At 50.3% G+C, this 12583-nt stretch overlaps 1 protein-coding gene across 1 annotated transcript in view; it reads right to left on the reverse strand.

The window, feature by feature from the left end:
• LOC142302957 (uncharacterized) overlaps positions 1 to 12583 on the reverse strand; it is an 80761-nt gene that overhangs the window by 17193 nt on the left and 50985 nt on the right. Inside the window, exons 5-6 of the mRNA XM_075344062.1 lie at positions 2602 to 2747; positions 2362 to 2456 (exon numbers count right to left, since the gene is read on the reverse strand). Of these exons, the coding sequence (XP_075200177.1) occupies positions 2362 to 2456; positions 2602 to 2747 (241 nt within the window). The remainder of the gene's footprint in view (positions 1 to 2361; positions 2457 to 2601; positions 2748 to 12583) is intronic.

Genomic DNA, 12583 nt, shown 5'->3' on the forward strand with positions numbered 1-12583 from the left:
GCAGCGATTCCCACAGAGTCCGGTGTGCCTGGGGTGAGTGCAGCGATTCCCACAGACTCCGGTGTGCCTGGGGTGAGTGCAGGGATTCCCACAGAGTCCGGTGTGCCTGGGGTGAGTGCAGCGATTCCCACAGAGTCCGGTGTGCCTGGGGTGAGTGCAGCAATTCCCACAGAGTCCGGTGTGCCTGGGGTGAGTGCAGCGATTCTCACAGAGTCCGGTGTGCCTGGGGTGCGTGCAGCGATTCCCACAGAGTCCGGTGTGCCTGGGGTGAGTGCAGCGATTCCCACAGAGTCCGGTGTGCCTGGGGTGAGTGCAGCGATTCCCACAGAGTCCGGTGTGCCTGGGGTGAGTGCAGCGATTCCCACAGAGTCCGGTGTGCCTGGGGTGAGTGCAGCGATTCCCACAGAGTCCGGTGTGCTAGGGGTGAGTGCAGCGATTCCCACAGAGTCCGGTGTGCCTGGGGTGAGTGCAGCGGCCTTCATTTCCACTCTCATCCTCCAGTGGAGACAGTCAGTGCCTCTGTGGCATCTTGACGGTGGAGCTGCTCCTGGGATATACCTGTGGTTTGGAAACCGCAGTACCAGTGGGGCTTAAGGACCTGGGTTCCTGAATTGTACCATCCAGGACCGGAGGAATTCACTGGGATCTCTCCTCAGTGTTTTCCCTGTCTCAGCACAACTGTCACAGGTGAGTGGATCTTACCTGGCTTGTTTATTTGGATCCCCCTGATGCACACAGCAGCGCCCTTTTGGTTTTCTCTCTTTTCTTCCAGTGGAGTAACATAAAACATCTCTGGGTCCCAGTACAGAACCTGTCCCAGACTTTCCTTCTTCCGAGGACCAGTTACATTTATAATGAGGTGGCACCAGCGTCGGAGTGAGAGGCGACTGCTGCAGCCACAGATGCCGTGCTGCCTCCATCTTCTCTTTTCTCTTACACCTCCCTCCGATTGTCTCTTATGATGCATTCCTTTAGCCTCGCCTGTCTTTACTTTTCACCTCTTTCCTCTCATAATCTCTTTTCTTTCCTCTCATCTTCCCTCCTTATCCTTTCTTCTCTCATTTCTCTTGTTGAATTCTTTCTCCTCTCTAATGTCTCTTGTTTTTTTTCCCTCTGGTCATCTCTACTCTCTCATCCTTTTCCCATCTTCTTCTTCCCTCCTCACCTTTCTTATTTCCTTTTGTTCTCCTTTCTATGGTCTCTTGTTTCTTCTCCCTCTTGTCTCATCTCTACTCTGTCCTTTCTTCTCCACTGTCTTGTTTCTTTTCCCTTCTGTCTCATCTCTACTCTCACCTCTTTTTCTCCCTCCTCATCCTTCTCACATTTCCCTCTTTCTCTTCTTCTTTCTACTGTCTCTTGTTTCTTCTCCCTTCTGTTTCATCTCTACTCTCTCATCCTTCTTCCTCCTAATATTTTCTTCTTTCATTTCTCTCTTGCTCCTCTCCTTTCCACTGTCTCTTGCATCTTCTCCCTCCTGTCTCATCTTTACTCTCTTATCTCTTTGTCTTCTCCTCTCCTTTCTATGCTCTTTCTGCATGGTTTCTTATTTCTCCTGCCTCCTTTATCAGCTTTACTCTTTCATATATTTTCTCTTCTCTTCTCTCTGCCTTCTCTTCTCCTCTCCTCTCTTTTCTATGCTCTCACTCCACTGTCTCATTTCTTCTCCCTCTCTCCTCATCTTTAGTCTCTTTTCTATCTTCTTCTCATCTTTAGTCTCTTTTCTATCTTCTTCTCTCTTTGTCCTTTCTTCTCCTCTTCTCTCTTTTCTATGCTCTCACTCCACTATCTTGTTTCTTCTTCCTCTCGCCTCATCTTTAGTCTCTCCTCTCTTTTCTCTCATCTTCTCTCTTTGTCTTTTCTTCTTTTCTCCTTTTTTTTATGCTCTCACTTCACTTTCTCTTGTTACTTTCCATCTCATTTCATCTCTCTGCTCTCATTTCCTATTTGATGTTTATCTCCTCACCCTTTCATCTTTACTTTCCACCTTTCCTCTTTCCTCCTCTCCCTTAATTCCTGTCTCCTGTCTGTCCTCTTTCCTCTCCTTGTTTATTTTTTCACTCTTTTCCACTTATTATTTCTTATCATTATTCTCTTATTTGTCTCTCCTCTTCTCTTTTTCACTTCTCATCTGCTCATCTGCTCTCTTCTCTGGTTTTCTATCTTCACCTATTCTCTTTCTCTTCTTGTTTTCCTTTCCCTTTGTTCTCTGGTGTTTTCTTGGGTTCTCTATTTTGGGGAACAGTTTCAGCTCCCTGCACTGAGAGGACAAGGAGGCCAAGGACCATGTTCTGCTAGATATCAGTATAGTAAATCTGGAAGCTTCTTCAGTAGACTGACATGACATTACATTGCCTGACTTACCAGTACTGATCCGGCCACTCCCAGCTTCGGGTTTTGTCTTTCCATCTAAATTCTTTCCCGATCCAGAAATCTTCCATTCCATTAGACAGAAAATCCTGAAATCAGTCATGAATGAAGATGTGTCATTCCTTGTACCTCTTGGTGGACGGGTGTTGGATCTTAGAGCAGCATCGGACACTTTCTGCTAACATCACGGCACATGGAGCATTAGTAAGACCCTCGTCAGATCCCCGGCTTTACCTTAAGTTGCAGATCTTTCCGTGGGATGACAATAAGGTTAGCGTCTTTGTTCCTACAATACTTCTCACATTGTGTCCAGCTTCCTTCTACATCGAGGATGTGGACACATTTGCTTCCAACCAGAATCCAATTTTCTGGGCAAATCTCTGCAATATATAGAAATCTGGACGTCATCTCCCTACTGTGGAAATCCAGGTATCAGACCCAGAGATGAGGAGTTACCAAAGTGACAAACATTGGTGGTGACAAAATTAATGAGCGACCGACATTTTACTTTCCTATTTCATAATCAATAGTTCACGTGAAAATAAGAAACTGTAATTTATCTTATCAGAGAAATCTGCTTCTGCCTCCTCCTGGATCGATCCTTCTGTCCTCCTGGATCGATCCTTCTCGCCTCCTGGATCGATCCTTCCCTCCTCCTGGATCGATCCTTCTCGCCTCCTGGATCGATCCTTCCCTCCTCCTGGATCGATCCTTCTCTCCTCCTGGATCGATCCTTCTCGCCTCCTGGATCGATCCTTCCCTCCTCCTGGATCGATCCATCTCTCCTCCTGGATCGATCCTTCTCTCCTCCTGGATCGATCCTTCTCTCCTCCTGGATCGATCCTTCTCTCCTCCTGGATCGATCCTTCTCGCCACTTGGATCGATCCTTCTCTCCTAACTCATAAGTAAAATTGGTCAGATCTGTGTTCAGTAAAGACTTTCCTAAGAGAGGAGATGGCAGTTTGTACTTTGAAACTTCTATGCAGAGTGAAGGTGGAAAGAGGTAGGGGCTAAAAGCAGTTACTGAAATGGAGGGTGAGGAGCTAGAAGCAACATAGACATGGAGGGAAGGAGCTAGAGATGGACACAATCATGGAGGGGGAGGAACTAGAGGCAACATAGATATGGAGGGGGGGGAGCTAGAGGCTGACACAATCATGAAGGGGGAGGAACTAGAGGGAACATAGACATGGTGGGGAAGGAGCTATAAGCAACATGAAGACGGCAACACCCTTGACCTGGTCTTCGTCCGCCTCTGCTCAATCTTACACTTTGACAACTGACCTCTTCCCCTCTCTGACTACAATATCCTCTCCTTCCAGCTCACAAACCTTCGCCCCCCCCCAGCACAGTCCCACCTATCACACGTTCAGAAACCTACAGGCCATTAACTCTCAGAAACATAAAGACTCTCTACACTCATCACTCTTCCCCATCTCCTCCCTTTCCTGTGCTGATCTGGCTTTAAACCACTACAATGACACTCTTAGAAGAACCCTTGACCAAGTAGCACCCTTCACTTTCAGAACATCCAAACACAGAGTAAAACAGCCCTGGCTCACATCGCAAACTCGATTTCTCCAGCGATGCTCTAGGAGTGCCGAACGCCTATAGAGGAAATCCCGCACACCAGAAAACTTCATCCACTACAAGTTCATGTTAAGGACCTACAACTCTTCCCTTCACCTCGCCAAACAGACCTACTTCACCACCCTTATCTCCTCACTATCCAACAATCCAAAAAAGCTCTTTGAAATCTTTCACTCCCTCCTCAGTCCCAAAGTCCAGACCCCTATCACAGACCTTCATGCTGATGACCTGGCCTTGTATTTCACAGAGAAAATAGAAAACATCCACCGAGAGATCAGGTCCCAGCCACCAAGCGTCGTGAATCCCATCCCTCCTCATATCCAATCCAGCTCACTTTCCACATTTGACCCAGTCACAGGGGAGGAAGTCTCCAGGCTCCTCTCGTCTTGTCGTCCTACCATTTGCACGAGTGATCCCTTCCCCTCACCTCTACTCCAGTCTTTCTCTTCAGTCATCACCACTCACCTAACTAAAATCTTCAATCTCTCTCTCTCTTCCGGTATATTCCCCTGTTCCCTCAAACACTCTTTCATTACTCCATTATTAAAAAAAAACCCTCTCTAGACCCATCCTGCACAAACAACTACAGACCAGTCTCCAATCTCCCCTTCATCTCCAAACTCTTGGAGTGCCTGGTCTATTCTCGTCTCACCCACTACCACTCCTCTCACTCTCTTCTAGATCCTTTACAGTCTGGCTTCCGCCCTTTACACTCAACAGAAACTGCCCTTGTCAAAGTGACCAATGACCTGTTGACAGCAAAACGTAACCGTGACCACTCTCTGCTTATTTTTCTTGACCTCTCTGCAGCTTCAACACTGTTGACCACCATCTCCTTCTCTCTATGCTCCATTCTATCGGCCTAAAGGACACTGTGCTCTCCTGGTTCTCTTCCTATCTTTCTGGCCGCTCATTCAGTGTATCATTTGCTGGCTCCACATCTTCTCCTCTTCCTCTCACTGTTGGGTCCCTCAAGGTTCAGTCCTTGGCCCTCTTCTTTTCTCCCTCTACACTGCCCCAATTGGACAGACCATCAGTAAATTTTGCTTCCAGTATCATCTTTATGCTGATGACACACAGCTATACACCTCATCCCCGGAGCTCACCCCCGCTGTACTACAGAACACAAGTGACTGCCTGACTGCAGTCTGCAACATCATGTCTGCTCTATCTGAAACTTAACCTTTCCAAAACTGAAGTTCTTCTCCTCTTTCTATCTTCTAACCTCCCTAAACCCGTCTTCTCCCTCTCTGTGTGCGGCACCATGATAACGCCTAGGCCGCAGGCCCGCTGTCTGGGAGTTATGCTCGACACCGATCTTGCCTTCACCTCCCATACATATACAATCTCTTTCTCACAATGAAAATGAGAAAAACCCTCACCGTGGCCCTGATCCACTCTCGCCTTGACTACTGTAACTCTATTAATTGGTCTCCCCCTAACTAGACTCTCTCCTCTACAGTCCATCCTTAATGCAGCAGCCAGGGTCACCTATCTGGCTAACCGCTACTCGGATGCCTCTGCTCTGTGCCAGTCATTGCACTGGCTGCCCTTATATCACAGGATCCAATCAAACTGCTTGTTCTCACCCACAAAGATCTCCACAGTGCGGCCCCCCCTACATCTCCTCCCTCCTCTCTGTCTATCACCACAAAGCTCTCCACAGTGCGGCACCCCCTACATCTCCACCCTCCTCTCTATCACCACAAAGCTCTCCACAGTGCAGCACCCCCTACATCTCCACCCTCCTCTCTATCACCACAAAGCTCTCCACAGTGCAGCACCCCCTACATCTCCTCCCTCCTCTCTATCACCACAAAGCTCTCCACAGTGCAGCACCCCCTACATCTCCACCCTCCTCTCTGTCTATCACCACAAAGCTCTCCACAGTGCGGCACCCCCTACATCTCCACCCTTATCTCTGTCTATCACCACAAAGCTCTCCACAGTGCAGCACCCCCTACATCTCAACCTCATCTCTGTCTATCACCACAAAGCTCTCCACAGTGCAGCACCCCCTACATCTCCACCCTCCTCTCTGTATATCACCACAAAGCTCTTCACAGTGCAGCACCCCCTACATCTCCACCCTCCTCACTGTATATCACCACAAACCTCGTCACAGTGCGGCACACCCTACATCTCCTCCTCATCTCTGTCTATCACCACAAAGCTCTCCACAGTGCAGCACCCCCTACATCTCCTCCCTCCTCTCTATCACCACAAAGCTCTCCACAGTGCAGCACCCCCTACATCTCCACCCTCCTCTCTATCACCACAAAGCTCTCCACAGTGCAGCACCCCCTACATCTCCACCCTCCTCTCTATCACCACAAAGCTCTCCACAGTGCAGCACTCCCTACATCTCCACCCTCCTCTCTATCACCACAAAGCTCTCCACAGTGCGGCACCCCCTACATCTCCACCCTCCTCTCTATCACCACAAAGCTCTCCACAGTGCAGCACCCCCTACATCTCCTCCCTCCTCTCTATCACCACAAAGCTCTCCACAGTGCAGCACCCCCTACATCTCCTCCCTCCTCTCTATGACCACAAAGCTCTCCACAGTGCAGCACCCCCTACATCTCCACCCTCCTCTCTATCACCACAAAGCTCTCCACAGTGCGGCACCCCCTACATCTCCACCCTCCTCTCTATCACCACAAAGCTCTCCACAGTGCAGCACCCCCTACATCTCCACCCTCCTCTCTATCACCACAAAGCTCTCCACAGTGCAGCACCCTCTACATCTCCACCCTCATCTCTGTCTATCACCACAAAGCGCTCCACAGTGCGGCACCCCCTACATCTCCACCCTCCTCTCTGTCTATCACCACAAAGCTCTCCACAGTGCAGCACCCCCTACATCTCCTCCCTCCTCTCTATCACCACAAAGCTCTCCACAGTGCGGCACCCCCTACATCTCCTCCCTCCTCTCTATGACCACAAAGCTCTCCACAGTGCAGCACCCCCTACATCTCCTCCTCTCTATCACCACAAAGCTCTCCACAGTGCAGCACCCCCTACATCTCCTCCTCATCTCTGTCTATCACCTACCCGTCCTCTCCACAGTGCAGCACCCCTTACATCTCCACCCTCCTCTCTGTATATCACCACAAAGCTCTCCACAGTGCGGCACCCCCTACATCTCCACCCTCCTCTCTGTCTATCACCACAAAGCTCTCCACAGTGCAGCACCCCCTACATCTCCACCCTCCTCTCTGTATATCACCACAAAGCTCTCCACAGTGCGGCACCCCCTACATCTCCTCCTCATCTCTGTCTATCACTACAAAGCTCTCCACAGTGCGGCACCCCCTACATCTCCACCCTCATCTCTGTCTATCACCACAAAGCTCTCCACAGTGCGGCCCCTCCTACATCTCCACCCTCATCTCTAACTATCACCACAAAGCTCTCCACAGTGCGGCACCCCCTACATCTCCACCCTCATCTCTGTCTATCACCACAAAGCTCTCCACAGTGCAGCACCCCCTACATCTCCACCCTCATCTCTAACTATCACCACAAAGCTCTCCACAGTGCGGCACCCCCTACATCTCCTCCTCATCTCTGTCTATCACCACAAAGCTCTCCCCAGTGCAGCACCCCCTACATCTCCACCCTCTTCTCTATTACCACAAAGCTCTCCACAGTGCGGCACCCCCTACATCTCCACCCTCCTCTCTGTCTATCACCACAAAGCTCTCCACAGTGCGGCACCTCCTACATCTCCACCCTCATCTCTAACTATCACCACAAAGCTCTCTACAGTGCGGCACCCCCTACATCTCCTCCTCCTCTCTGTCTATCACCCTACCCATTCTCTATGCTCCGCAAATGACTTCCTACTAACAGTCACACTAATCCGAACCTCCCACTCCCGGATCCAAGACTTCTCCCAAGCTGCACCAATCCTCTGGAACGCTGTACCCCAAGAAACTAGGATGAACCACAACTTACTCTGCTTCAGACGGTCCCTAAAACACATCTTTTTAGGGTGCCTATCACATTCCTTAATTGAATTAAATTCACATAGTCCTTCCACAACTTCTCAGAACACAACTCCCTGTCCAACCCCTCTGCACCCAAAGCATCTCGTAGTTTTGGCTGACTGGTCCAGGAAGCCTTTATCTATCCCCCATTTCTTTGTGACAGCTGGATTGTCGTTGTAAATAGGCACTTGTACCTTGTCCCCCCCACCTCATTGTAGATTAGAAGCTCTCACGAGCAGGGTTGTCTTTTTTGCTCTAATTATTGTATTTTCTATAACTGTTACTTGCTTATATATGAACCTCTCAATTGTACAGCGCTGCGGAATATGTTGGTGCTATAGAAATAAAGATTATTATTATTATTATTATTGGTGGAATACGAGCCAACTTTAGCAAGTAGCCTTGACTGATGGCTCAGGCGGATTGGAGGGATTTGGTTAATTTTTTGTGTCCAAGTGGTGTCGAGTTAAAGGATGATGGAGGTGGAGTGTGTTAAATAAAAAAAAAAATGGGTTATAGCAAGTTGTGCAGGGGGTACTTTTTCGACCTGGCTTTCGGTTTTGGCATGCGTGCCCTCCCCCTATTCCTAGCTTTACCCCATTAGTTGGTTTAGTCCACGGGTTTATTAGGTCCCCCCTTTCCGGCCGTCTGCCTCTTTCCGGCATCGGCTGATGAAAGCCCCCCTCCCTTCCCTCCCCTTCCTCCCGCCCTCCTTTTATTCTGTAAGGATTTGTTGTGTAAAGCTAATATGAAGTCACAGCTGGCGGTAATTCATATGGTTAAGAGACCGAGGACGCAAATGACCTCCACGAGCTGGAGGGGCAAACCGTTTCGGTTGGAAGAGTCTTCTCAGGTTTTAAGTGGAAGTTTCATTAAAGGAGTTTTAAGGAAAGTTAAATAAAAGCTGTGGCCGACCCCGTCAACTAACGGAGAAGACGTCATGTTTTTATTTGCGCTGCAGGACACAACGGTATGGGTAAGGGGATGATAGATGTCATCAGTCTAACATAGCCATGCAGGGGAGGAGCTAGAGGCAACATAGATATGGAGGGGAGGAGCTAGAGGCAGAAACAGGCATGGAGGGGAGGAGCTAGAGGCAGAAACAGGCATGGAGGGGAGGAGCTAGAGGAAAAATCAGGCATGGAGGGGAGGAGCTAGAGGAAGAAACAGGCATGGAGGGGAAGAGCTAGAGGAAGAAACAGGCATGGAGGGGAAGAGCTAGAGGAAGAAACAGGCATGGAGGGGAAGAGCTAGAGGAAGAAACAGGCATGGAGGGGAGGAGCTAGAGGCAGAAACAGGCATGGAGGGGAGGAGCTAGAGGAAAAATCAGGCATGGAGGGGAGGAGCTAGAGGAAGAAACAGGCATGGAGGGGAAGAGCTAGAGGAAGAAACAGGCATGGAGGGGAAGAGCTAGAGGAAGAAACAGGCATGGAGGGGAAGAGCTAGAGGAAGACACAGGCATCTACGGGAGGAGCTAGAGGCAGAAACAGGCATGGAGGGGAGGAGCTAGAGGCAGAAACAGGCATGGAGGGGAAGAGCTAGAGGAAGAAAAAGGCATGGAGGGGAGGAGCTAGAGGCAGAAACAGGCATGGAGGGGAAGAGCTAGAGGAAGAAACAGGTATGGAGGGGAGGAGCTAGCGGCAGAAACAGGCATGGAGGGAGGAGCTAGAAGAAGAAATAGGCATGGAGGGGAGGAGCTTGAGGAAGAAAAAGGCATGGAGGGGAGGAGCTAGAGGAAGAAAAACAGGCATGGAGGGGAAGAGCTAGAGGAAGAAACAGGCATGGAGGCGAAGAGCTAGAGGAAGAAACAGGCATCTAGGGGAGGAGCTAGAGACAGAAACAGGCATGGAGGGGAGGAGCTAGAGGCAGAAACAGGCATGGAGGGGAAGAGCTAGAGGAAGAAACAGGCATGGAGGGGAGGAGCTAGAGGCAGAAACAGGTATGGAGGGGAAGAGCTAGAGGAAGAAACAGGCATCTAGGGGAGGAGCTAGAGGCAGAAACAGGCATGGAGGGGAGGAGCTAGAGGCAGAAACAGGCATGGAGGGGAAGAGCTAGAGGAAGAAACAGGCATGGAGGGAAGGAGCTAGAGGAAGAAACCGGCATGGAGGGAAAGAGCAAGAGGAAGAATTCGGCATGGAGGGGAGGAGCTAGAGGCAGAAACAGGCATGGAGGGGAGGAGCTAGAGGCAGGAACAGGCATGGAGGGGAAGAGCTAGAGGAAGAAACAGGCATGGAGGGGAAGAGCTAGAGGAAGAAACAGGCATGGAGGGGAGGAGCTAGAGGCAGAAACAGACACGGAGGGGAGGAGTTAGAGGCAGAAACAGGCATGGAGAGGAGGAGATAGAGGCAGAAACAGGCATAGAGGGGAGGAGCTAGAGGCAGAAACAGGCATGGAGGGGAGGAGCTAGATGCAGACACACATGGAGGAGAAAATAGAAGCAGACACAGGCATGGAGGGGGAGGAGCTAGATGCAGACATAGATGTGGAGGAGGACGAGCTAGAGGCAGACACAGACAGGGAGGAGCTAGAGGCAGACACAGATATGGAGGAGGATGAGCTAGAGGCAGACACAGACAGGCAGGAGCTAGAGGCAGACACAGACATGGAAGAGGAGGAACTAGAGGCAGACACAGACAGTGAGGGGAGGAGCTAGAGGCAGTCACAGACATAAAGGGAGAAGCTATAGGCAGGCACAGAGATAGAAGGGGAGAAGCTAGAGGCAGACACAGATGTGGGAAAGTGGACGCAACAGTCTGTTCACTCAAACAGATCTAGCAGGATTAGTGACAGGACACTCCCCTGTGCTGGTCGAAGATATTGCTCAGGAACAAAGAATTACTAACGAGCAAAGAGTTAGCAAGCAGGTTCCTGGAGGGAGGAATATCAGGAAATGACTAGGTCAGGGGATAGTAATGACTCAGCAGCAAGGTATAAAAGCCCCGGATGTGACCGAAAGGAAAGGGTTGACTCCAAAAAGCAGAAGCAAGCAGAAGTGAGATCAGGGGTGTGGAACATTGCCTTCCCTAAAGAAGAGTCATGTGGTCCTAATGCTGCCCCCAGAAAGCTTCTGCCACGTATTTAAGAATTTCCAGAATTCCGCCTCCATGTTTCAGCCACAGAAACCACCTATCAAGACCCCGAGCCCAGACTATGTGGTCAAGCTGCAGATACCGCCAGTCAAGACCCGGAGCCCAAACTACGTGGTCAAGCCACACATGCCGCCAGTGAAGACATTGAACACAGATTGTGTAGTCAAGCCACAGATGCTGCCTGTGAAGACCCCAAGCCCAGAGTACGTCGTCAAGCTGCAGATACCGGCAGTCAAGACCCTGAGCCCAAACTACATGGACAAGCCACACATGCCGCCAGTGAAGACATTGAACACAGACTGTGTGGTCAAGCCACAGATGCTGCCTGTGAAGACACCCAAGCCCAGACTACATGGTCAAGCTGCAGATGCCGCCAATCAAGACGCAGAGCCCAGACTATGTGGTCAAGCTGCAGTTGCTGCCTGTCAAGACCCTGAGCCCAAACTACGTGGTCAACCACACACGCTGCCAGTGAAGACACTGAACACAGACTATGTGGTCAAGCCTCAGATGCTGCCTACTAAGATTGCTGCCCCAAGGTGACCCGAATGAGTCAGGCTGTTGCTTCCTGCTTGTCCGTGCAGTACCTAATGTGGGTACTGTAATTATAATACTCCATACTTAATCCGATATGCACTATATTGTCTGTGTCTTTAGAGACTTATCGCTCGGTCTTGTCAGGACCATTGAGTGACGACGGTGTAAGGGTACCTTCACACTTTAGCGATGCAGCAGCGATCCGACCAGCGATCTGACCTGGTCAGGATCGCTGCTGCATCGCTACATGGTCGCTGGTGAGCTGTCAAACAGGCAGATCTCACCAGCGACCAGTGACCAGCCCCCAGCCAGCAGCGACGTGCAAGCGACGCTGTGCTTGCACGGAGCCGCCGTCTGGAAGCTCCGGACACTGGTAACTAAGGTAAACATCGGGTATGGTTACCCGATGTTTACCTTAGTTACCAGCTCACACCGCTTAGCTTAGCGTGTGCAGGGAACAGGAGCCGGCACTGGCAGCATGAGAGCTGCGGAGGCTGGTAACGAAGGTAATGCAGATGTTTACCTTGGTTACAGCTTACCGCAGGCTGTCAGACGCCGGCTCCTGCTCCCTGCACATTCAGGATTGTTGCTCTCTCGCTGTCACACACAGTGATGTGCGCTTATCAGCGGGAGAGCAACAATAAAAAAACAAACCAGGGCTGTGTGTAACGAGCAGCGATCTCACAGCAGGGGCCAGATCACTCCTCAGTGTCACACACAGCGAGATCACTGAGGTCACAAAAAACGTGACTCAGCAGCGATCTCAGTAGCGATCTCGCTGTGTGTGAACTACCTCTTAGTTAGTGGCCCTAACATACGTAATAACCTGACGGCAGTAATTTGGTTCACTGATCGCCTGGTAGTGGAGTGTGTATCCCTGTTCAGCTAGATTATATGTTGGCAGACAAGCATAAGGTTCATTGTATATGTGACCTGAATATACGGTGATCAGTTTGACCTCATAGTGCCTCCTAGTATTAGCCATATCCCAGTTTGTGTAATAA

This window comes from Anomaloglossus baeobatrachus, chromosome 1 (assembly GCF_048569485.1).
Source record: "Anomaloglossus baeobatrachus isolate aAnoBae1 chromosome 1, aAnoBae1.hap1, whole genome shotgun sequence".
NCBI lineage: Eukaryota > Metazoa > Chordata > Amphibia > Anura > Aromobatidae > Anomaloglossus > Anomaloglossus baeobatrachus.